This window comes from Pelecanus crispus, chromosome 2 (genome assembly GCF_030463565.1).
Source record: "Pelecanus crispus isolate bPelCri1 chromosome 2, bPelCri1.pri, whole genome shotgun sequence".
Classification (NCBI taxonomy): Eukaryota; Metazoa; Chordata; class Aves; order Pelecaniformes; family Pelecanidae; genus Pelecanus; species Pelecanus crispus.
In genome coordinates this window covers 83,663,346-83,689,343 of record NC_134644.1, presented here as the reverse complement: position 1 = coordinate 83,689,343, position 25,998 = coordinate 83,663,346, and the positions used below count along the sequence as shown (strand labels likewise).

General features: G+C 38.4%; 1 protein-coding gene across 3 annotated transcripts in view; it reads left to right on the top strand.

The window, feature by feature from the left end:
• LOC104033696 (cadherin-6) overlaps positions 1–25,756 on the top strand; it is a 51,055-nt gene extending 25,299 nt beyond the window's left edge. The window contains exons 2-11 of one of the 3 annotated variants that reach the window (XM_075706377.1): positions 1,465–1,759; positions 3,232–3,351; positions 5,395–5,562; positions 7,092–7,279; positions 8,742–8,995; positions 14,829–14,965; positions 19,560–19,681; positions 20,459–20,576; positions 20,664–20,915; positions 25,272–25,756. In XM_075706377.1, the coding sequence (XP_075562492.1) occupies positions 1,465–1,759; positions 3,232–3,351; positions 5,395–5,562; positions 7,092–7,279; positions 8,742–8,995; positions 14,829–14,965; positions 19,560–19,681; positions 20,459–20,576; positions 20,664–20,915; positions 25,272–25,756 (2,139 nt within the window). Of the gene's footprint in view, positions 1–1,464; positions 1,760–3,231; positions 3,352–5,394; positions 5,563–7,091; positions 7,280–8,741; positions 8,996–14,828; positions 14,966–19,559; positions 19,682–20,458; positions 20,577–20,663; positions 20,916–25,265 lie in introns of all 3 variants that reach the window. The other 2 variants (XM_075706375.1, XM_075706378.1) reach the window with 2 other exon arrangements.
• Positions 25,757–25,998: the final 242 nt, after the last annotated feature.

The following is a 25,998-nucleotide window of genomic DNA, read 5'->3' as shown; positions in this document are numbered from 1 at the left end:
TATTGGACACTTTTGGATGTGTGGTGACAAAGAGTTTTGCCCTTAAAGGCAGACTTGTTGCATGGAGCATGCTTTCTGTAGGGACCATAGGCATAAGCGCACATGGTGGAGCACTGTGCCACCAAGTGGGTTGTCATTAGGCCGCCAGCATAGCACTGATCTGGGCAGAAAGTTGGAGGAAGCCCAAAACACTGACCATACGGTCCGGCTGGAGGCTGCCCTTCCAGCATGGTAGGGGCATAGCCAGGCATTGGTAAAGTCTGTGTGAAGATTATATATATTCTTTCAACCTACAAATCTTTCTCTTCTACAAAGCATGCCATCCAGCAATGCTAAGTATTTTGCTGCATAGTCAACTAGGTATTTTTTTTTCTAACTTGTATGCAGGAAAAGAGAAGCAAAGAGCTGGCTGAGCAAATCCAGCTCTCCTGACTAATAAACATATCTTTTCTATGAAATCAGCAATTTCCAGGAATCTGCTACCTAATAGATTCACTTTTTCCCATTAATTTCTTCACCTATGCCCTGACTTTAGAAGCCATTTTAATGTTTTAATTTTTTAATTTTTATTTTCTCTAATGTAACAACAAAATAAATTGTGGTTGATTAGCCTTGGTTTTAAGGCCAGGAGGGATAAATAAGTCTTTATCAAAAGAACAGACATAAGAGCATGATTTAATTGGTCATACCTTGTGTGTGTGCTAAGCAGCATTTCAAGAGACGCGGAAATTGCCTGGGGAAAAAAAGGTGATTGTTTGGGCAGCTAATGCTTTGTATGCTAATTATCATCACTCTCTTCTTTCCCCTGCCTCCACCATGTGTCAGCTTGGTCCCTGTCCCTTTGGATAACGCAACTCATCACTTCATTCCCAGTACTGGAATGGTCTAGTATGCCTGCCTGCCTCCGCTCTTGGTTTGCCACATGTGTGAATGGATGTATTTATCTGCTATTTGTGTATGTATTTAGTATGCTATTATGTTGTGCAGTGTGTGGTGTATTACATAACATCCTAAGGGCTTAAGAGCAGAGCATCCAGAATTTAAATTCAAGAAGTGGCTGCCCTGATCACTTTTCAATTCTTTGCTTACTGCAATACCTTGAATCCAGTGTTTTTCCACTGTAGGATCTCACTGTCCTATGTATTCCTAGAATTCCAGACTAGCATTTAGACCTGATTGATGTATGCTTAGCTTGGGAGAGTGATCTGCAGCTTCAGTTCATGGTTTTTCTCAGGCAATTTCTTACAATATTGCAGACCATTTCAATTCCAACATCAAGACACAACTCTTAACAATTCACTGCTTCTACTGTGGTATTATCTCATTTTCCAACAGCAGTGTAGAGCCTTTTGGCTGGGTATTAATAATAGTAAAGCATGTATCATGGTATCAGTTAAAGTATCTAGAATTGTGTCCCAATTATTTATTTTCCTTTCTTTTTTTTTATTCCCATTTCACCACCAGCTGCATTCAGACCAGGATAAAGGAGATGGATCACTTAAATACATCCTTTCTGGAGATGGAGCAGGAGACCTCTTCATTATCAATGAAAACACTGGTGACATCCAGGCCACAAAGAGACTAGACAGGGAAGAAAAGCCTGTATATATACTCCGTGCCCAGGCTATAAACAGGAGGACTGGAAGACCAGTGGAACCAGAATCTGAGTTCATCATTAAGATCCATGATATCAATGACAATGAGCCAATGTTTACAAAGGATGTTTACAATGCCAGCATTCCCGAAATGTCAGATGTTGGTAGGTGCTAACTAATAATTGATTTCAGTGTCTGGTCTGGGTTCTTTCTGTGGACTTCATGGAGGGCCCAAAGTTTACAGGCACTGCATACAGACATCTGCTGTTTGAGTCTGAAAGCACCTCAGCCATTTAAAAAAAAAAAAAAATATCTAACTCTAGGGAAATAGTGACAACGGTTTGCTAGAATCAGAGGTGTCAGCTGAGTGAAACCCACTCCCTCTGTTGTACCACAAAAAATGCAAGTTAATACAATCTAGTTTAGCTCACAGGGAAAGTGAGCTGAGCTAAGCTGTGTGACATGACACCTGAAAGATTTTAATATGCTTTGTTAACATGATTTAGTATGGAAAACCATGGTCACCTAAGTGTTTCTGTACCACCCCTGTTTCTGTACAGCAACTCTTCTTTAGTTCAGGAGGGTAAAAAAAATGGAAAAGCACAGGTGCAGAAATGGTTGTACTCACTTGAGGAGCAAATACTGTCACCTGAGTCAACTCATCACTGATTCTGAGCTATGCCATTAACTTCCTATGACCTTTGTTGTTCTTTTCATGCAAAAGAAAAAAGCTCCAAACTCCATTGAAGTCCATTGAAATCTTTCAATGTATCAAACCATAAGAATCAATCAAGAAAAGAAAAGAACTTCCTTGAAATATGATTTTAAGATTGGATCTTTTCAAGAGAAGTTGACAAGTTTTGCTTCTTTATCTCTGATTCTTAGGGAGGTCATTTTAATTTCTTTGTCAGAGAGTGATGGATGGTTAAACTGCAAGAAACACATTTCTAATCTGAAATAATATCCAGGGAGAGAAGCATTAATTAATCATAATCAAAAATGAGATTAAAATAAAGCTCAAGCAATAGGAAAATAAAGACTTTGGGGCATACTCTCTCCTCTCGTTCATGGGACTTGTCACATGGATGAAACCTTGTCTGGTGTACAGAGAACCTAATATTGACATTTTAATATGTGAAGTGAATACTTTATTCACAAATCTGTTTTAAATGCCAAAACCTAAGCTCATTTTTTATGTTTGTTAACACTTTGCCTAGGATTCAACACCATTTCTTTCTCTAGAAGACATATGAAAAAACAGATTTACATTCCTCTGTCAAACACCTTACAAGCATGAGTAAATTTGCAAATGTATATTCTTGACCTAGATTCAAATTCTGAATGCCTTCATTATCTGGGGAAGGGTGCGTTTCTGGTTTCTTCATAAGAAATATTATGAAGGATCGACATATCCTATCAAAAACTGTGTATTTTAACGAACTGAGAATAAGGCAACTATCATTTTGGTTTTGAATCTACATCCTTTTTGAACAGAGAAACTTCTACAAAATAAGGATCTCTCTAACTTTTGCCACAAGTTTGACCTGAACTTGAACTATGTTTTTTCTATATCATAAACTGTCTTCGCCATGAAAAAAAATGGTGGATTTTTATTTTCTTTAATTTATCATTGCAGGTACCTTTGTTGTGCAAGTTACTGCCACTGATGCTGATGATCCTACATATGGGAACAGTGCAAAAGTTGTCTACAGCATTCTCCAGGGACAACCATATTTCTCAGTTGAATCTGAGACAGGTCAGGGGACCTTATCTGTCATTCTCTGACAATGTCTGTAATATAAAATGACATACTAAGCCAAGCTGGGACATATTAGACAAAAGCTTCAAAGAGATTACATCTTACTCAGTGCAAAATCTGACAAACTTAATAGAGCGATACATCTGTAAACATGACACCTACATTATTTTAATCTTACCAGCAAAGTCTAATAAATACAATTAGTACTGGATGTGAACCAGTTTTCAATCACTTTTAACAAGCAGTGGGTACAGAGACTGCCATGGATGCTTAAATTAAACCAAATAGGTTGGCTTTTAGAAGCAAACGAGAAACAGGTGGGTGTAGAAAAAAGTGCTTAATCCTCATAGATCTTCATAATGGCTAAATTAAGACTGAGGGTTTGTTCAGGTGGGTTTTTTTTTCCTCCTGCTTCTTCAAAACTTGTTTAAAGTAATTATAATTTCTGTACATCTGCAACATATCACTTTAATGCTAATTTTATGAAAGAAATCTTAATTAAGAATAATGACAGAAGAGGTAAAATTGGCTGTTGCGCTACACTAGAAGATCACAAATAGAATCTGAAAGTTCTGGGTTCTGTTTTTGGAATACGTTTAAATTATACAATGTGACTGGAATTCTTTATGGGCTGAGTAACAGACAGCTTTGGAACCTGTGCATGTAAAACGTATGAGTTCTGGCTGACTCAGTTTGTTGTATCATTGACTGTCTGACCACATAGATAATCTCTTCTCAAGATTTATAACAAAATTCTCCAATGAGAACCAAAGGACCTGAACAAACTTCTTAAAGGGGAACATCCATTATGATAGGTTGCTGGAAGCTAGAGAAATTAGTTCTCCTTAGCATCCTTACAGGAAAGGAATGGATTGTCCCAGACAATTAGTCATGTTTCAGCATTGTTTCTTAAATAAATTTGAGAGACTCGGGCAGGGAAAAGGAGGGAGAGATTAGATATCTCAAAGAAAAACCTGAGATGAAAAAATGTACATAATTCTGAAAAGAGGGAGATCCAAGATCAAAGGGAGCTTCCCTTCAAGCATAAGGTATTAGATACTACAAGCAAGGATTTTTGTACTGATGCACTCATTCTGACTTGGACAGTACACTGTGCCCTTTTATCTAGAGTTATAATAAGGATAATGTAGCTGGGAGTCCACCAGTAATAATCTTTTAGCAAGAGGACTGTATGGGGCACAGAGGGGAGGAAAGGTAAACCACAGGCTTGATCTTCCTGCCATGGAAATCAATTGCAAAACTCCTAGAGTGAAATAAGTCTCTGTCAAAACTGCTGTGAATTTTGCCATGGGTTTCAGTACTTGAATTTCACCCCTTTTGCCTACAAAGGAGTCAGTTCTTAGCCTTAAGAGATCCAGTGAGAATGCAAACATTTTCCTTCTTGGTAAATCTGAATGATTGAATTTCAATAGGAGTTGGCCTCATAACTGATATTTGTGCCTTTGAAGAAAGAAGTGACTGGCAAAATCATTTCAATCAATGCATAAATAGAAATATATATACTTGGGCATGCTTGGATGCTCGTAATTTGCTTAATTAATTTCTCCTCATCCATTTAATGTTGTTGTATTGCCTCTTTAATGATGTCTTGCTGAAGTTATCTTTTTTTTTTTTTTAACCATATCTGTCAAAATAAAAATATTGACAGAACAGGAGAGAAAAGATGAAGCACATTATAATGAACAAAGAGCCTTTTTCCAGTTCAGTGAGAGACTTTAGCATGGAACTGAAAGGGGCTAAATGGTTATGTAAAATAACACTGCTCACAAATATCTAGAACATCTTTCTGGGGATGCCACTAATATTGTGTCTGTCACATAGGCAGCAGCCTGAGATATGATATGACAAGTCTGTAATTTAATGTGCCATCTCATAACAGTAAATATTTGTACTGGGCAAAGTTTACTTATTACACAGAGATTGTTTTGTTCTTTAGGCTGTGGGGTTTTTTAATATGAATTTCCATCAAAGTCAGTACTTTACTTGTGAATTCCCCCTCTTTAATTTTCATGTTTTCAGGCATTATTAAAACTGCTTTACTAAACATGGACCGTGAAAACAGGGAGCAATACCAAGTGGTCATCCAGGCTAAGGACATGGGAGGCCAGATGGGCGGATTATCAGGAACCACCACCGTGAACATCACATTGACTGACGTAAATGACAATCCACCTCGCTTCCCCCAGAGTATGGAATATTTACATTCTATGTCTTTACAGTAAAATGGACAAAAATTGGTATTTTTTTTTAAACTCGGATATAGTTTCTGCTGTCATGAACTTACTGAGTATCAGACTGCCTTTAAGAAAGAAAAAGACAACACACGAACAAGCAATAGGATCATGCTAAGGTTAATTGCAATAACTGGGAAACATATCTTTAATATTTTCATTCCAGTTGCAGTAGATAGTCTGAGAGGCAAAATAATGTACAGAAACATTATTTTTCCTACCTATTAAATAGCTTTAACTGATATAATCTATATTTCTTGATCAATATTATTTCTATTAGACCTTGTCATTGACTGCATTTTAAGATATCTGTTCTAATCTAACATATTTAAGTTTTGAATCATATTTATTTAAGTACGTAAAATGAGCCCAAGAGCAATTCTATCAAAATGAATGCTTACACCCAGGAAGCATTTGCCTCAATGCATTTTCCTATATTCTTTGCATACAGAAACAAAAGCACGTACATAAACATACCAGATATTTCTGCCTATTTTCCTTCCCCGGTCTCAGATCATTTGGTAGATAACTGTGTGATATTTAAGGGAATCACTTGAGCCAGATCTCTTAGAAAGTAATTTCTATTAAAGACCACTCATGGCCATAAGTGATTCAAAGTCATTCAGCTTTCATCCGCTTCTCTTTCCCTCTCTTTCATTCCTTCTCTCTTTCTTTCTTTTCTTCCTTTTTTCTTTTTCTTCCTTTTTGCTTTGTCTAACCACTGCCCTGTGTGTGATGTGTGTGTATCACAGTGTCAGTGTGTGTCAAAGTCAAGCACAGCTGTTAGAGAAAATAATTGCAGATACTATCAGACAAATCGGCAAGCTTTGGCAGTTAAGTCACTGGGAAAGTTATTGGAAGCAACTTGTCATTTAAGTTCAAAGTCTGTTCTTAGCTATGGGCAAAGCGTTTCCATTTAAATTAGAGCAACTTAAGAGAAAATATAGCACTCCGCCTCCAATGAATTAATTATACATCTCTGAACATAAGTGTCTTCAATATAAAAGCCAAAGATACAGCTTCATAATGCCAACATTCCCCAAGTAAAGCTTTTTCAGAGGAGAATTCAGTGTAGCACATTATTAATGGGCATTCGGCTGGATTTGGTTTTAGTGGTACTAAGCTGCATTGGCCTCTGGCAGTTCTTAATATTTGTCTTTTGGCCTCAAGACATGTTTCATATATAATTTTGATATGGCCAACAGAGACCCTGATACTGTCTAGAAATGGACGTATGTTGCTAAAGATACATGTATGTAGGAAAACAAAATGCCCGTCCTTCATACTAGAAAATAGATAGAAAAATAAGTTACTTTTATCCACATGAAAGTAAGGCAGAAGCTGAAGGCTGTTGCCCCAGGAAGGCCTGAAGACACAGCGACTGCTAACTCATCTATACATGCCCAGCATGGACAGTGGGCTGAGAGGTGGTGTCCAAAGTACCATGAGCTTGACTGACAAAATTTCCTTCTCTGTCTGCTGTAGGCACATACCAATTCAGAGCTCCTGAGTCTATGCCACCTGACTCACCAGTTGGCAGAATAAAAGCTAATGATGCTGACGTGGATGAAAATGCAGAGATCGAATACAGCATCACTGAGGGGGATGGATATGACATGTTTGGAATTACCACAGACAAGGACACACAGGAAGGAATTATAACTGTCAAAAAGGTACACATCTTAACACACTTAATCCCAGCCTCTGAAATACCGGTCAAAACTTTATCTAGCATATATTTGTTTTCCATTTTCAGTGAAACATGTGTTGTTTATTAATTTGAATGCTATCTGTTAGGAATCTGTACATTACCTATGTAAAGATTCTTTTATACAAGTAATTGGGGTCCTTCCTCTTACACCCTCCTTTACTAAACCAATGTACATACTTTGAAGGACCTGAGACAGTGAATAACCTAGGGAGTGGAATACGACTGAGAAAAAATTCTACAGTCTGAACATACCCACATAATAACTCAAGGAAGCACCACCATCCAACTGCGATTTTCCCCCTATGATGCTTACAGGATTTGCTCACTTACTAGAAGGTGCTGTATTAAGACCAAAGAAATAATCAGTATCACATTGCCTATTTTGCACTACCTGAACGTTTTGAATTGTATAGTGATAATGTATTAAAGGACATAGAAAATTTTCTTTTGACTCACATTTTGTAAAAATATAATTAATAAGTCCATGAGCATGCTTTTGCTTTAGAAAAAGCATCACAGCTCCTTGCTGGATCACAATGGACATCATCTACTAGGTTGCACATTGGCTGTCAGAAAAGGTTTGAGAAATATTGTTTGCAGTGAGTTATCAGGCAAGCTTGATAAGGTTACAGATATCATCCTCCATCAGTTCAAATTCAGTCATCACTAGATAGACATTGTGTAGATTTTCCGAACATGCACTTGCTTGTTGATATCAGTACGACACCTGTCATTACTTGTTTTTTAGGAGATGCCTTCCAGGGGCTGATTATGATATCAGCCTAACTCTGTTTGCATTTCTGTCTGTTGCTGACAGAAACTGTGAATCTTCTACAACATGATGGAAAAACGGGGTGACTACTCTCTCCCCACATTTCTCTAAGTACTGTAACAAAGAGTTGCTAAATGCTGCTGCTTCGTACTTTTAACAGAGTGTGATATAGTCATAGCCTATCATAAAATCATGTTTTCCTTGATGGGTGGTCCTGGTTGTCCAGACACTAGATGTCACAGTCTTTTGCTTCAGTGATGGAGTGCCAATATTTAAACAAGCAGCTCCTAGAAAATCTTCCCCCCCTTAGTGTGTGGTGCTTAGGGGCAAAGAATAGACAAGAAAACACCAAAATGCAAAAAATGACAGAATAAAAGGCATGAGGAGTTAAGACTATTTGAGAAGGAAAGGCTAATTGATGTTTAGGAGTTCCAAGGCATAGAATTCCCTGAAAAAGTGGCTTTTTTCTATACCATATCATCAGTAGCATAGAGACCTGTCTTTCTCCTTTCTGCTGGCATTTTAATTCCAGTTCAGTCTCCTGTTCTTTAGCACTGGCCTCTCCATGACATCCCTCCCATTCATTTGGCTCATCTGGCTGCAAGCCACAGCAATCCCCACAGTCCTCTCAAACCTTTTTTCCTCTTCCCAGGCACTGGATTTCGAAAATAAAAACCTGTATATTCTGAAAGTAGAAGCTACCAATACTCACGTGGACCCTCGATTCCTCTACCTGGGGCCATTCAAGGACTCAGCTACAGTCAGAATTCAGGTGGAGGATGTAGATGAACCCCCCGTATTCAGCAGACCAGCATATATAATGGAAGTGAAAGAAGATGTTCCAATAAACAGTGTAATAGGAACAGTAACTGCTCAGGATCCAGATGCTGCCAAGAACCCTGTCAAGTAAGCATAGACTATTCCAGCTTGTGCATTTTTACAGCTTTCTTTTGGCCTTTTTCGTGTCAGCACACAATCGCTTTTAACAATGAAATTGTTCAGGTATGATTAAATATGGAGTATTGTAGATGGTAAATGATCTCTCACACTTGAGCATATCTAGGCATGTGTGACTGTTTGCATGGCCGTTGCATCTTGAATTACATCCTATCCTCTTCTGTAACTAATGTTTGTGGTTATTTCTACCATGGAAGAATTTACTGCAAAAAGAACACTAAGAAGAAGCCAGTGTTCTCCTTCCGCCTTTAACATTTTCCGATGTAGTGCGGTGCATTCTCTTGGCTATATGACAGGGGGGTGATTCAGCAGCCCTTTCTTCTCCCATCCATCCAGACCTGCTTAACAGAGGCCACATTTGCATTCTCTAAACTGCAAGTAGAAATGCCTTAAAAGCAGCTCATGTGCACACACAGACTCTCATCTCACTTGAATCAGTGTAAGGTTAATAAGATAAGAATCAGTCTCATGGACTTCATAAATTACGCTTGCCATGACTCAATAAACTAGCCTTAGAGGAAGTGGAGGCAATGTTAAGGTTGGAGTAGCTAAACCTAAGCTTTCTTTTATTGTAAATTAACAGGTACATTGTTTTGTAATATTAAAAAACATACTGGATTACTTAAGTCATATTGGATAGAGTATAAAAGAACTTTTAAATAGTTTTGTGCTTTAATTAAATTTCATTGCTACTGACAAGGCAGTAAAAGGAGGAAATGAAAAATACAGCAATATTAAATCCAGGTCAATTTTCAGCATGTCTCTGGATTGGGCACCTTGGAAATGCAATAGTAGTCTTAAGATCAAAGTAGAACAATGCAGATTTAATAAAAATCCAATCTGTCAATACTTTGCACTTCTACAAACAACTATCTTTCATCAAGATATCTTACAATGTTTATGAAGCATGAGTAAGTTTTAAGCTCTCAGCTCATCTTGTGAGAGGGATAAATATTATCATCTTAATTTCCTAGATGAAGATACTAAATCTAAAACTTTTCTGGCAGAAACCCTCTCTGTCTTCGTTTTACATACAATGCCCTGCACATGAATTCTTGTTCAAGACTAAGCCTTCAAATTTTAATTAAGGTTTGCTTTCATTTATATCATGACTTGCAACAATTATATGGAGATCTGGACTAGCAGAGCATAGTAACTTAAAGAGCAACATGTTTTGCTGACTTTGGTGAAGCCCAGGGACAGAATGAACAGCTTCTATAGCATGTCTTCACAGGCATGCTAGCATGAAGATGAAAATTTGGTTGGGGTGACACCCAGGCCCCTTGCAGTCTTCATATGAACCTGCTTTTTCGTATCTAATGGCACTGGAGAGTGACAGGAATGCTTCGCTCTTTCCCTCTACTTCCCTGTGGTGATAACTACAACCACTTGTATTTCACACCAGCACCAGCTCCTAATTATAAGTGATTTACGGTGGATAGGGATTATGCTGTTCATTGTTGAGTACTGCCTACTGGCTCTTTTCTATTAATTGAAAGTGTGTGCTAAAACTTACCTATCTTTCAAAGGGCAGTTCTTTAATACAGTATAGGTACTTTGCTTATTAAAGTATCAGATAATTATTGAGTAAAATTTAGCAGAGGTGTCAAAATTGATGCACTGCAGCAGAAAATTTGTCTCCTTTATACTTTAATAGCATGCAACAATCAAGGTGAAAGGAGAAGAAAAAGAAAAATGAGGAAGAGGTTAGAGTAATAGAAATAAACACAGCAAGAAGAAACATGAAAATCAGTAAGAGGTGAAGAAAATCAGCAGAGAGCAGTAGACTGAGATGTTAGCTTGCAGTAAATGTAATTTTATAGTGCTAATATCTTGGGTATCTCCTAGAATTTAGGGGCATGGGTTGAGTCTGCATCTTTTTGACAAGGTGATTTTTTTTTTCCATCATGCAATAGAGATGCTAAATCCGATTTCCACTCTGAGCTTCGGGGAAGATGCAATTAGACTGTATATATATGACTTGTCACTTGCTTGTCAATTTTTCTTGATGGTTAGATATAAAATTTTTAGACACTTGATATTACAATGAAAACCTTCCATTTTCTCCTCTACTCGAGTGAAGATTTCTCTTTTTAAACAAACTGAGCCCTAACTCTGTTAGATGAAAGCCCCTTTGATCTTCCATTAAAGGAAACCTTCACAATATCATTATGAAAATGCATTATGAAAAATTTACACACACATTCCTTCCTGACCCACAAATCTTCCTGACTTGCGGTTACATTAGACAGCAAGCTGCTGAACATCAGAAGACAATGAAGCAATAGCAAAATACGAAGCGGATATCTGCCCTGGTTGTAAGAGTGCATAATCGTTCATGACCTGTGTATTGGCAGAGCTACATCTCATCAGTCCAGCCCTTATAAATAAGCTTTGCTGTGACATATTTCTTAATACAAAAATACAACAATAGATGTTTGGCTATAGTTGAATATGCATCCATGCATAGTAACATTAATACACTCCTGAGGAGCACTCCACTGTCCAGCTGTGTTATAAAAAAAAGTTTTGCATTCTGCTTGTGTTTGATCTAAACAGAAATATTACGACCCACTGCATACTGAAAAAAATAATGCTGCAACTGGCACTGCTGTATTGTACATCAGATCTTTTTAAATTGCTAGTTGAGTTTTTTTGCTATAGTAACTCCTCAGAGGCATAATGAAGTTCATCAGTCACTGGAACTGTCTCCCTGCTGTGATTTGATTTACTAAAGTATCCCAGATGAAAATGATCTGCAAACAAATGTAAGGCTTAATTTTGTTTGTGTATTTTACTGACAACATATTTGCATGTGTTAGATTCTCTCTTTCACCCTCCCCTTCTTCCTGTTATGTACAAGGAGAGACTGGAATCAGCATAGATACCTTTTAACTTCCTAGCTTGTCAATTCCTCAGGGTTTGAAAGGGATGAAGTCCTGAAATCTGACAAATACACACCAGTAATTTCATTAAATAAATGTAAAAATGAGTTTGATGTTGTCTGCTTAATTCTTACTAGGTTATGATCCATAAGTCAGAATCACCACCGAATCAACATAATTAACAGTCCTTGATCAAAAGACACTGGATGATACAAACCGAGAAACAGAAGTGACAGTCTAGCTTATTAAAACCATCCTTCTAGACCAGGGTTAATGGTATAATTAGAATATACTTTAACTGCATTGACCTTGTGTGTATTTTCTTTTGGATATGAAGAAATAAAAATAACATTTCATTAAAAAGCTGTTCTCTGGTTGGTTTGGTTTTTTGTTTTTTTGTTTTTTTGTGAGTTTAACTTTCCACTGTACAAATTACTGAATATACATATGGTTATATAAGGTCTTATATTTTAAAACTCTTAATATCTTGAAGAAGAAGTCCTCAATGTTACAGCTCTGGTAATCTTAGAAAAAGTCCAGAACAATTTCTTTTTTCTTTTTTATTTCTTCTGGATACTGTACCACAGATTGAATTTGTGAAATCTTACAAAGTAAAGATAGTGATTACAATATGCCAAGGCATTAAAATGTGCTAAGGCAGTAAGATATTTTAAGTCCATTCATAATATGAAGCATGAGTGAAAGCATAATTGAAGAGAAAAACCCAATGAACGGACAACTCATGCCTAAAGCTAGTTGCTTACTTAAATATCTTGCTGAATAAGAGCCTGAAACACACTATTACAGTTGGCTGGAACAGCTAATCTATGGAAAATCCTGATATTTAATTTCAAATAGGAATGCAAAACCTAGATTTACTGCAAAATGGAAATACCAAAGTATTTCATCTGAAAGATATGGAAATGAGCTACAGAATATCTGAAAAATAATTGAATTCACAAAATACCAACATAATATCATATAAAAGCCTGAATGAATGAAAGTTAAAATGAAATGTTTACCATATCAAATACTTACTTTGTCAAAATAGAAGAGAGTCAGACCGGTTTGTATAAACTTGTTTCTATCAAACATTTCAGCTAAGTCAACAAATTCACATGTACTATTTAGATTTGGACAAAACAACACAGCTTGCTGGAGCTGTCCCATCAGTCAGCACCACATATTACATACCTTCTCACATACTCTTTTTCAAGCTGATGGTAACATTACAATGCTGCATAAAGGAACTAGTTTAGTGACACCACGGCTGACTTCATGCAGCTGAAATTGCAGTACTGTTAGTCAAGTGACAGCAATGAATAAAAACTAAATAAACTCCTGAAAAACTAGCGAGGTGTGCCTATGAAGTCCTACCAAAAAAAGTTAACTTTTTGTGCAAGTATCTTTGAATCCCAATTGGTTGTTTCCATAGGAATTTAATGTGGAAAAAGAAAAGCAATTTAGTGCAAATAATTAATCCTTGCTATAGTTTTGTTTGGGAAGGTAGGCTACACTAAAATTTTCATTTTATAAGACGACCAGTCTAATTTGCTGTGAATATTACATCCCCTTTTTCTACTTGCAAAGGAGAAAAAAAAATGCAGTTACAAGATAATTAGCAAGATACTTCATTTTAAACCTTTGTCAGAACCACATGTTTCAACTGGCCTCTTCTATTTCCTCCTTCTTCCATGCAAGATCTTCCTCAGAAGTTAAGAGGCACTGCACAGCTACTGGGAAATCTATGCAGAATAAGGGACGTGTCATGCAGCTGCTCCTTGGGCAGAGCAGGGAACGGAAATTTTTCTACAGCCTCTGCATTGCCCTCAATTCTGTAGTGGCAGTAAACTCTGCCAGTCATTCTCCTGGCCCAGTTTTCATCTGACTGCATACCAGCTCAGCCGTATCTTTATCCTTGTCTGGACACAAGGGACAGCAGTAGCTGCCTTGTCTCCATCGACATGGCCTGCAAGGAGACCAAGGGAGCACACTGAGCTTCCTCAGGCTCTGTCCTGGATTGTACATCAGCACACATTCCGGCTTGGAACAAGAGCAGAATAATGCAATTGGATTCTTGCTTTAGCAACATCAGAGACGTATTTCTCCCAAAACCTCTGCAATGTATGCAAGAATTTTCTCTTCATGAGACATGAAACCAAGTCGCAGCATTTGGATCAGGGTGGTAGCACCCTCTCCCGTGGAGAGCTCCGCTTTTAAAGTTGGATTCAGTTCAGCAGAAAAAGCAAAAGGTCAGATTGAAAATTTGAATCCATATTTAGATTCTGAGCTCCTCCAGAGCTTGATAGCATTCATTTTCACATCTAGATACCATCAAGCAGGGCTGAGCATGTTAGTTTTAATGAATTACAGCAAACTTTTATGTGATATGTACTATGGAATAATGAATCTCTGTTCCATGCCGATTTGTTTTTGGGGGACAGTCTTTTTAAATGCTGGGAAGTGAAAGGCAGAAACGCACCCCAGCTGTCAAATTTTACATCAGAAATTATTTGGAACAGTTGAGTTATCAAACCATAAAAAGAGGGCTTTATAATGGGAAAGCCAACTCAGCCTTAAAGTAAACTTCATATCTTTCAGGACACAGACTTCACATTTCTTACTAAAAACAAAGCTTTGATGATTCTCAGAGGTATGTAAATTCCACAGTAATTCATTTATTCAGTGACAATGCTCCACCTTCTAAATCAAATGTGTCATTATCCAGTAGCTCAGAACTAGCTCTTTGTGTGAGTATATAAAGAGTCTGAAGCCTGCACTGAGAACAAAAGGCAACCCCATTTACTAGCTGTTTGATGTCTAGTCTTAGAAAATGGTTTAAGAACACAGAAATTAAAAGGAAAGCATTCTTCTAACCCCTGTCTCTGTATTTGCAGGTACTCCGTAGATCGACACACTGATATGGACAGAGTATTCAACATCAATTCAGGAAATGGTTCGATATTTACTTCAAAACCCCTTGACCGGGAAACACTGCTATGGCACAACATTACAGTAATAGCAGCAGAGATCAGTAAGTCAAACCTAAATACCACTGCTGTCCCTGATGTAATGAATTTAGCCTTCTAGCTGAGCGTGTGAAAAGCACAGCTGGACAGATGTCAGGTTATATGGATAGTCCACTCAATACTAATGAAGAAATAGAAACTCTGCAAGAGGTGGTCTGCAGTTTTGTATTTACTAGAGACACAGTTCATGAAGAGGTAACTTAGCTGAGCAGGGAGGAAAGGTAACAAATCTGTGTTTTCTAATCAGTAACAGCCATTTTTAATTTTGAACATGATTGTTGGATTCTGAAATTGGCATGCAGCAAGCAAGATGGTTTAAAGCCAAACTGTATTCCATGGCTGAATTTGGTCTGATCCAGACCGAATATAGCACAGGCTGGATGTTTTCAAGTAAGACTAAGGTGGCTGGGCTGAGCTAGGTGTTCAGATCTTAACCAGTTTTAAGGGTTTCCATTTTTAACTTCTTTCACATCCTTTGAAATTACGAGCTATAGTTACAAATCAGTCTGTCAGTTAAGGATTGCTCAGAAGAAGTAATCTCGTGATAATACTAGTCATGTTGATTTTAGGAGTGGAAATGCCAGGGATCTAGATAAGGACATGTATGCTAGGTGGCCTTAAAAACAGTCCTCTTTATTTTAATACATTAACTATAAGCACGTGACGTGCTCAAATACTAGGGAATGTAATTCTATTCACTTTTGCAGAGTCACAGTGCCTATGAGTGTGAAGCGTGGTGGAATGGTAGATAGATCTAATATAGCCACCAGGTCTACGAGCATCACAAAGTCTTTGTGCAACTCAGAGGTTAAATGGCTTTGTTTTTTAAAACATAACCTGAGACAATATAAGGTCTACTTTCTTATATTGTGCGTATGTGTATATGACTCACAGTCAGCTGCTGAATGGTGAGAAGAGTGTAACTAAGGAGTACTTGGCTCCAGCTTTCTTTATTCTGTAGGTCTTTTTAAAACAGAACACTGACGTGAAACAATACTGTTGAGGCAAGCAGATGGGGTTATGTAAAAGAGGAGTGGGCTAGAGTCTACAGGAATTAAGTTTCTTAATAGTTTTCTCCCTCTCTTGAAAGTTTGCACTTTTAATGTTCGGCATGTGGTTTCAGCATACCAAACACTGACTTCTGGCTGATTGTTAGTCAGGTGTTTGCATTTCCGTTAAGGCTTTGAAGGAGTAATCTAGGGTCAAGAGTTGTACACTACAGACTGAGCTCCTGGGTAGAGGAGGAGGGGAAAAATGAACACCTAAAAAGGAAAGAATAGCAAGAATATTTAGGAAGCACACTTACATTGTTCCTTGCGGAGCTGAAATAATACACAGTATAGAAAATTGCATACTGTCTGAAAACCAATTTAGCATCTATATGAAATAGTCATTTAGTTCCTTGCCTCCTCCCCTAAGGACGGACCTTCTACTGGGCCAAACCCTCTCAACTAAACCTTTTGAGTCTGACATGAGCTTCTGTCTTAATTATCATTCCTCTTTAGTCCGAATCCTTCCAGGCTGCAGCAAGCTACTTCCCAGGCTGTGCTTCACTGAGCCTAGACCAAATTTGGCATAACTGGGGTAGATGCCTTCCAAAGGCAATTTTCTTGGTTGAAATGCAGCTACTGTTTAAACAAGCCTTGGTCTGATCCAGGCTACCTCACAAATTTTAGTCTCAAGAGACTAGACTGGAAAGTACGACTGCTTAATGCTCCTAGCTAAAACCAGTAATTTCTAGCAAGGCTATCTAAAGTCCCATTCCACTAAATTCCAGCTAATCACTGATTGCTCTCAGTGACATAGCGTCACATCAAACTCCAGGTATATTTCACTGAAGTAATCTAAAAGAAATATCCAGTAAAGTTACAGGCAGGATGCACATTCAGATGGATGGGTGCTTCCTTTGATATAAAAAAGTAAAGAAAAACAATTATAGTCATACAGGGAAACACCTTTAAGTGATAAGTGTTCTGGATTTCATTTTACAGTAGAAAAAAATGAAAATGCGGATGTGGTTTTACCTTTAATTATCTAGAATTGTCAGTGAGTATAGATAGCTCCATTGTTTAACATTCTTTTTCACCAGTATGAGCTGCAGTTGCTCAGCAGCCTGGAGAATCATGCTGTGAATGTTGCAACCAAATAGTTGGTGAAACACCGGGTCAGTACATCTGCCATAGTCAGCAGGCAAACTAGCAATAAAACTCAGTACACAGGGCTACTGATTAACAGCTGCAGAATTACAGCTGATTTACCAGAGAGAATTGCCAGAGTATTTTTAAATATTCTTTACTTAACTCTTAAAGGTAAATCAAACATTGGCAGGACTTTGAGACCGTATTCAGAAAAAAAAAAAAAACTTTAACAGTTTGGTTGCTGGCTCAACAGAAGCATACCACTATAGAGATGAATAGATTTAAGCAGTTCATTGAGTCTGTGGATCTTTTTTTGGAGATGGAGTAATTAAAGGATATTGCAAACAAATTAACGTACATCAAATAATTTGCAAAAATAATTTGAAAGACGACAGAAAAAGAATTAAAGATGTATACATATATTTCAACTTACATTTCCATTAAATCTGAAAAAAGGCCCATGTCCCTAGAGCACAGAGTTTTTATGAAGCTTCTATTTATTACAGTATCATTTTAAATTCTGAGAATCTTAAGCACCTAGAAATAAAATGAAAATATCTAGTTCATGGTTCAAAAAGCAGGAAGGAAAACAATTGTAATTCTTGAGAGGAGAATAAACACATTTGCCAATATATTTGAATGTATTTGTTAGAAAGGTATGCCCTTATAAAAGAGTCTTGCCAATAGTCCTGCAACTTCAAATGAGTACCTTTGATTTCTGCCTATTATAAAAATTCAACATTTGTATTGATGTATTTTAGCATAGAATTCAGCCTAGTCTATATTATACATAAAGTGTTATTTTATACATTGAATGAATTTAGCGCAATGGTTCATATTAGAAAGTGGTTTATGCTTAATGGAATCATATTAACTTCAATGGGACTGTGGAGCTTTAAAGCACAATATTTTGTGCAAATGACTGAGCTCTGTAACACAAATATACAGTGCCAATTTTGGAGAAGGCATTTTCAAATTTATAAAAGTATGATAAACACAGTAATAGGACTTTTATTAAAGCCTAATTCAACAAGCTACTATAATGAATGCTTGTAGAAGCATACAGAGTCTTAGATCTGCTATATTTTATTGCACTATTTTTTTCACTTGAATCATAGGTTAAAATGCATTAATAAACTATATTAACATGGGTAGGAAATTAATGTAGCAAAACTCAGTGTGAGCCCTCATGAAAGGGAGGGGGAAGGTATTTATTTTAAATGAAAACATTTTCAGTGACACCCAATTCCCTCACAGATTTCACTCTCACATTCCCACACCCACATACTCCCAGGCACTGAGGTGGGTATGTCTGGGCGACCCGGCCTAGATCATTTTTTGTGTGATATGGAGCACAAAGGACACAGATCAAGTCCTGGCAATGTCTCTTGGTTTCCTTTTGATTGGTGATGACAAATTGGTTTGGGGTCAGGTCTTATACCTTTTAGGAGTCGGTGGTTGTTATGATGCGACTTTTTGCCTCACAGTCTTGCCTATTTCACCATTCATGGCTTCTAGGCAAGGTTGCTGCCTGTTGCCTTTCTTCCTTAGTTTGTGTAGCTTCAAGACTAAAACCTGTCTCCCCCCAACAGGAAAAGGAATGGTCCAACAGGACCAATAGTCCAACAGGAATAGGAACAGTTTATACAACGTGGTGCATTTCCAAATGTTTTCATTTTTATCTGGAAAGATGACAATATTTTCATGAGTATTTTATGCTCAGGAATATCCTTGTCAAATTCAAGCTCTTGGCACTATACAGTACTTATAGGGAAAAAAACATTTTTACATATGGGGATCTGCAGATTCGATACAGTGCTTATGTTCTTCAGCTGGTACATTTTAGTGTTAACTCCAGAATATCAGCCAAATCAATTCACAACAGATTAGAAAATATCTGTGATCACAGCCGCAGTTACTATTTATATAACATAATGGTAATCATGGTAGCTTAAGGAACTGTGTCACAAGATTTGTAGGGGACAGAATGTTATATATAACAGGTGGAGAGGAAAAAAACCACCCAATCCCATCTTCATGACTCTTCAGTCTTCCTGTTTCAGAGTTAAGGAAGGGAACATGTTCTAGAAACTTTGTTCCCAACAAACTGTATCAGTTAGGTTAATAACTAGATTTCATTTAATTCCAGTATTATATTTATATATATCTATCTATCTATCACACACATATTCATAATCGTACTTGGAGTGTTCAAAGGAATTTGTAAATCCTGGACTCCTACCCAATCTTATCTGTATAGCTTACACAGATTCAGAGTACTGATAACACAGCACAATTTTGTGGAACTCACCCCGTAACACATTCCCCAGAATATAAATGGAGTGTTGTGAGTGAGAAGAATTGAGGCAATGAGTCCCTAAGTCTGTCCTTCCCTTCTCCTGCACTGAGTCAGTAGCTGGGCTAAATAAAATCTCTATTCTTTCTGGTTTTATCATTTCAGACAACCCAAAACAAAGCAGCCGTGTCCCAGTGTTCATTAAGGTTTTGGATGTAAATGACAATGCTCCAGAGTTTGCCATGTTTTACGAGACCTTCGTCTGTGAAAATGCAAAGGCAGAACAGGTGTGTTGTCTGTTTGTACTAAGAAAATATTCCAAATTAATTGAGTTTTTGCTACTACTCTTATATCACCTCATCAATAGGTATACTTTACATTGCATCAAACTGTCAGTTTTGCAAAACAAAACTAAACAGTGGCTGCACAGTATCTGATTACACTTAGTATTCTGGCAGCTAATGTGACAGTATGTTTTACACTGTTCTTTTCTGTACTGCACCTTGTTATCCCTGATTCATTTTCATTCTGTGATTCTAGCTCTATTCAGGCACCTCCACTGTCTCCTTCAAAAACAGTTTCAGCTCTGTAACTGTTACAGGTCCTGTCTGTGATATTATTTCCTGCCAGATAACTCTCATTCTACCAGTCCTATTACTAAATTGTTCAAAGTAGCAGATAATTTGGAAGATTCAGCCAAACAATTCCTGTGACACGAGATTTGGGTAGATAAATATACAGTCAGCTTGGACTGTCTCACCTTTCACCTCTATTGCCTGTCACATGCAAATGTTTCCTACCTGTCCGGAGTGGCATCAACGTGATTTTCCTGCCGACTTTGAAATTCATTGCTACTAGCTGATGGTATGGGATACAATAGCATGGTGATCCTAAACAGCATCAGCAGCACATGGATCACTTTTCTTAAGCTTGCCATAGCAGCATCAACTGCCCTAAAGCAGAAGAAAAGAATGAATACATTAAGATTGCTTTACAATCCTAGCGTACATAAATAAGGGTAAGGTCAACTGACTTTGAAAATATTTTTGTTCTTATTGTTTCAGCTGATACAAACACTAAGTGCTGTTGATAAAGATGATTCTTACAGTGGACATCAGTTTTCATTCTCCTTAGCTCCCGAGGCAGCCAGCAGCTCAAACTTTACACTACAGGACAACAGAGGTGAATTTCTAGGAAGAATTTTCTTTATTATCTCATCCTTGCTTTCAGTCTTCAGATGAAGATCTAATGCGTGCTTTGTGTTTCCAGACAACACAGCGGGGATTTTCACCCGAAAAACCAGATACAACCGACATGAAATAAGTACCTACTTCTTGCCAGTGGTAATATCAGACAATGACTACCCTATCCAGAGCAGCACTGAAACGGTGACTATTCGAGTATGTGCTTGCGACCATCGAGGAAAGATGCTGTCCTGTAATGCCGAAGCCTTGATTCATCCTACTGGTCTTAGCACTGGGGCTCTTATTGCCATTCTTCTCTGTATCATTATATTACTCAGTAAGTAGCTCAGAGGCATTTTCTTCCTTTCATGGTTATTTTGCATTGCTACAACTGATTATACCAAGGCTAGGACAAGAGCAAAGCAAAGACATCCTTGTTGTATCCTGCATTTGTATTATTGTATTTCCCTCTCTGAGGGCTGCTACAGATATGGTGTATAGAACACATCCTACCTAACCTTAGTTATCTAAAAGTTAGCAATGTCCAAGCAAGAGGAGACAGCTGGACTCCACCCTTTGGTCAATGGAAAGAGGCAGGCACCTGTAGAGACACCTTCATCCCACCCCCTTATTGGTACCTGAGGTAGACCAGACTAATCACCCTCTGCAGGTGTTCGTCTCTTTCTGTTGACCACAGAAGGAGGCCAGATAACTTAGTTTTAAACAGTTAAATTCCTGTGTCTAAACTGAAGAGAAACAAGTCTCAGTGCTTCTGTTCTGCTGGAAAAGGATGCTGAAATGGGGTGGCTACTAAAGCATGCTCTTAAAAGCTGCAGGGTCCTCCCTTTCAGGCACCCATGAATATGAAGAGGTTGGAACCTGAGTATGGAGGATGTACAGATCTCTGGCTACAGCACCTACAGGTGGTCAACAACTATTTTTTATGAAAATAAGGAGAGTTTGCAACATCTCTCACATTCCTCTCACCCAGGTTCCACCCCTCTTGTACAGCAGCGGTGATTGGTCCCTCAGCCATTAGCCGTAGTCTGTTCATCTGGGGAGAACTGTACAATACAACACAGGCAGTTCTCAGGGACACGTTATTAGTCACCTTTAGTATCTGGCCAGGAAAGAAGGGAGTCAGATCAATTTTATATCAGTAGGGTCAAGCAGGGGAGAAAAGCAGGATTCCACTTTTTTCTACCGTACTCGTATCTTCCTTGGACATGGGCATCGCCACTGCAGAATCACCCTGATCTTTACTATCAACAAAATTTCCCTCTCCAGTGATGAGTCAAAGACCCTGTTGTGATTGTCAGGCTTTAATAATATGGTCATAGCTTGCCCAAATAAGCACTATCCCATTTTCAGAAAAGATTCACACAATAACAATCTTATCCTTAATTCGCCATTAAATTCAGTTTTCAAAACATGGTATCATTGCCTCTAAGGGCTGAGATCACTTTGTATCAAGTTCCTTACCAGAAAAAGAAATCTAATGCTGCAGGTAGTCTTGCACTCGTTAGTACAACTGTGCTCATTAATATCAATCTGACATTAAACGATTTCCTGTTTTATGTCAATCGAAAATAATTGATTCTCTGTGCTAAGCAGCACTTTATGTCAATTACTGCTCACGCCACCATGCACCATAAGCAGATTTTCAATTAACTCAGCTATATAATTTTCTATTTTCAGGCTGGTTGCAGGGTTTGCCTGTGCAACCACTACTGAGTGAAAAACAATACTCTGGGCAGACCTGAACCACAACTTAAAGTTTAGCAGCAACAAAAAGTGCCTGTAAATTGCTAGGCTTATCTGCAGTTTGAGTAAGTCTAGCGGCTTATCAGGAGGCCTCAGATACTGCTGAACACTGACATGCAAATAAAGGTGATGTACTTTAACATATAACTTCTAATGGATTTTTTTGCCTGCAAGTTCAGCACAAAATAAGAAAACCCAAGTATCAGAGATGTGACATAATTATCAGTCTCATCCTTGCATATTCTGTGTAACACCTGTTTTGTTAATGAGATACTTCAGGAACCCTTCCATGTAAAAACTATCGTTCCTATGCTTTCTCAGATCGTCCTACCTGTCGCTATTCCAGAAGCCCATTCAAAATCAACACTGTGTTTTTCAGGTTCTCAAAAATTTTCCCCAGCTGTATCTGTTCTCTCACATAGACCTTTCCCCAATCCTCCCACATAGTGTCACAGCTTTATGCTTTTAAGGAAGAGAATTCTTTCTTTGCTGCATTTTTGCACAGCCGCACAAAGAAGCATCACTCAGATTAGGACCCTTACATGACACCATAGGTAGATCCTCATCATTAGGGTGAGAGCCTGAAGCTTTCACCACCTGAACCAGCCCTCCTAATTCCTTCAGTTTCAACACATCACTTATTTCAACTCACATTAACAGATGTTCTCCCTTACTCACACTATTCCTGTGGTAAAGACACAGCAGGAGTTAGAGCATTTTCCTACTTTATCCTATCTTCTTGGGATCCTTCTATAGCCAATGGAGAGAAAGGGTATGAGACTCTTCCACAAAATGCTTGAGCACACTTACAGGTAGTGTCTTGCTCTAAGCAATCCTGCAGAGGAGCCCATCATTTGAAAAAAAAATCTTTTTCTCTGTTGAAGGAAGCTAAGAAAGACAAGTTTCAGTGGGCTAAAACTTTGGTTTGGGGATGTCCTTCATCCTTGGCATTGCCCTTAGCAGGGTTACAAATGAGTAAGGGACTGCCAAAAAAAAGTCTTTAACAGTTACTGTGCTTTGACTCACACACCATTTTAGAAACAGAGCTGACATGAAAGATAATTTTGAACCACCTTATAGAATCATAGAATGCTTTGGGTTGGAAGGGACCTTGAGAGGTCATCGAGCCCAACCCCCCTGCAGTGAGCAGGGATTGAACCTGTGACCTTGGCATCATTAGCACCACACTCTAACCAACTGAGCTAACCCTTATAATCTCATATCAATGAGTTTTAGCATTTTCTGATTTGCTTTGCTTTGTTATGTAAGAACTATAAAGACAGCAAGATGTGTCTTTCCTCAGAGTTTGCACGGCAAAGCTGAAATACTGAGCACTGCAGACCTCAGACTACAAAAGCAACAGTGTTAGTGGTAATACATCCCGGCTCCTTGCTGCTGTTTATTTGTAAATATTCAGTCATTTACCAGCTGTCCTGGTTTCGGCTGGGATAGAGTGAATTTTCTTCCTAGCAGCAGGCATAGTGCTGTGTTTTGGATTTAGTAGGAGAAGAATGTTGATAACATGCTGATGTTTTTAGTTGTTGCTGAGTACTGCTTATGCCAGTCAAGGACTTTTTTCAGCTTCCCATGCTCTGCCAGGCGCACAAGAAACTGGGAGGGGGCACAGCCAGAATAGTTGATCCAAACTGACCAAAGGGCTATTCCATACCATATGACGTCATGCTCAGTATATAAACTGGGGGGGGTTGGCCGGGGAGCAGCGATCGCTGCTCGGGAACTGTCTGGGTATCGGTCGGTGGGTGGTGAGCAATTGCATTGTGCATCACTTGCTTCGTGTATCATTATTATTATTATCATTATTATACTGTTACTATTATCATTACTATTTTACTTTACTTCAATTATTAAACTGTTCTTATCTCAACCCAGGAGTGTTTCTCACTCTTACTCCTCCGATTCTCTCCCCCATCCCATCGGGGTAGGGGGAGTGAGCGAGCGGCTGCGTGGTACTGAGTTGCTGGCTGGGGCTAAACCACGACACCAGCTTAAGGTAGAATCCAGCTAAGAAATCTGAAATTAGCTTCTAAAGGAAATAATGTGTTGAACATATCCCCTCCCACCCTCTGTGCCCACTTCTCCAACAGTACTGGGGATCATTCTTGAGTAAAAATATTTCAATTTGGATCAGGGCCTCGGAAAGAGATCCTGCCATCCAAATAAATGAGAGAGAGATATACACACACACACACACACACACACACTTTAGAATGAAAGGCATAAAACTATCTTTTTGGGAAATCTCATGCATTTGGCAGATTAAATAATACCATTACCATATCTCATCAGTCTAAGATTTAAGCCATGTCCTTTTTTAAGGTGATGTACATTGTAGAAACAGGCCAGGGAAGTTAATAAAACTTGGACTTCGTGCTGGCTGAAAATCCACTCTATATTCCAAGCTTTTTTCCAGAGGAGGATAGATTTACTTATCTTGAAATGGAGCTTTGCTAACCTATCATCATAGCGCAGTACGTACTAGCCATGTCCATAGCACAAGTTGCACCTCATCCCAGGGGCTCAAGGTAAATAACACCCGATGTTACTTATTTCGGAGAAAGGATTTCTCCCTTCCCAACTCTCATGAAACTAGTTCTGTTCTCAAGGCAACAAAATTGCTGTATGACTCTCAGTAAAAATGTGCCTCCTGACAAAAAGATACTTCACTTATCTTCTTACAAGCTTGACGTCTCCTTTCTTCTAGTGCATATCCATGCCATTTCATCTCCCAAGGTACTCACAGGGAGAGCAAGCAGAGTCTGAAAACCTGACGTGCACATTTGCAGTTTTGCAAAACATCTTTTAAAACTTTGAATTGGAGCAGAGGCACAGCATTTCTTCTGGGTTTTAATGGAGTTAGCGATTAACCTTTCCCTTTCTCTTCCCCTGTTATTTTTGTTTCCAGTTACAGTGGTGCTGTTTGCAGCACTGAGACGGCAGCGGAAAAAAGAGCCTTTGATTATTTCCAAAGAAGACATCAGAGACAACATTGTCAGTTATAATGATGAAGGTGGTGGAGAGGAGGACACCCAGGCATTTGATATCGGCACGCTGAGGAATCCCGAAGCCATAGACGATAATAAATTACGGAGAGACATTGTGCCGGAAACACTTTTTATGCCACGGCGGACTGCAACAGCACGAGATAACACGGATGTCAGAGATTTCATTAACCAAAGGTTAAAGGAAAATGATACAGATCCAACGGCACCCCCGTATGACTCGTTAGCAACCTACGCATACGAAGGTAATGGTTCTGTGGCCGAGTCCCTCAGCTCCTTGGAGTCGGTGACTACAGACGGAGATCAGGACTACGATTACCTCAGTGACTGGGGGCCTCGGTTTAAAAAGCTGGCAGATATGTATGGCGCAATGGACAGTGACAAAGACTCTTAATATGTTGCCTTTTTTTTTTTCTCTTTTTTTTTTCTCCCTTCCTCATTTTCAGAAACAGCATTGAGATATGTGAAGTGGCTATTTCTTTATATTTCTCCACAGCTGTGTGAAAGGGTTCTCTGTTCTACACGTTCAAATTGTTTAATGACTGCAGCCTGTGTGGATCAGCCGTCAGAAAACTTTTTCTAGTATCATTTTATGAGCTTCCAAGAGGCAAAATTCTTATTTTTTAGTGCATCCGG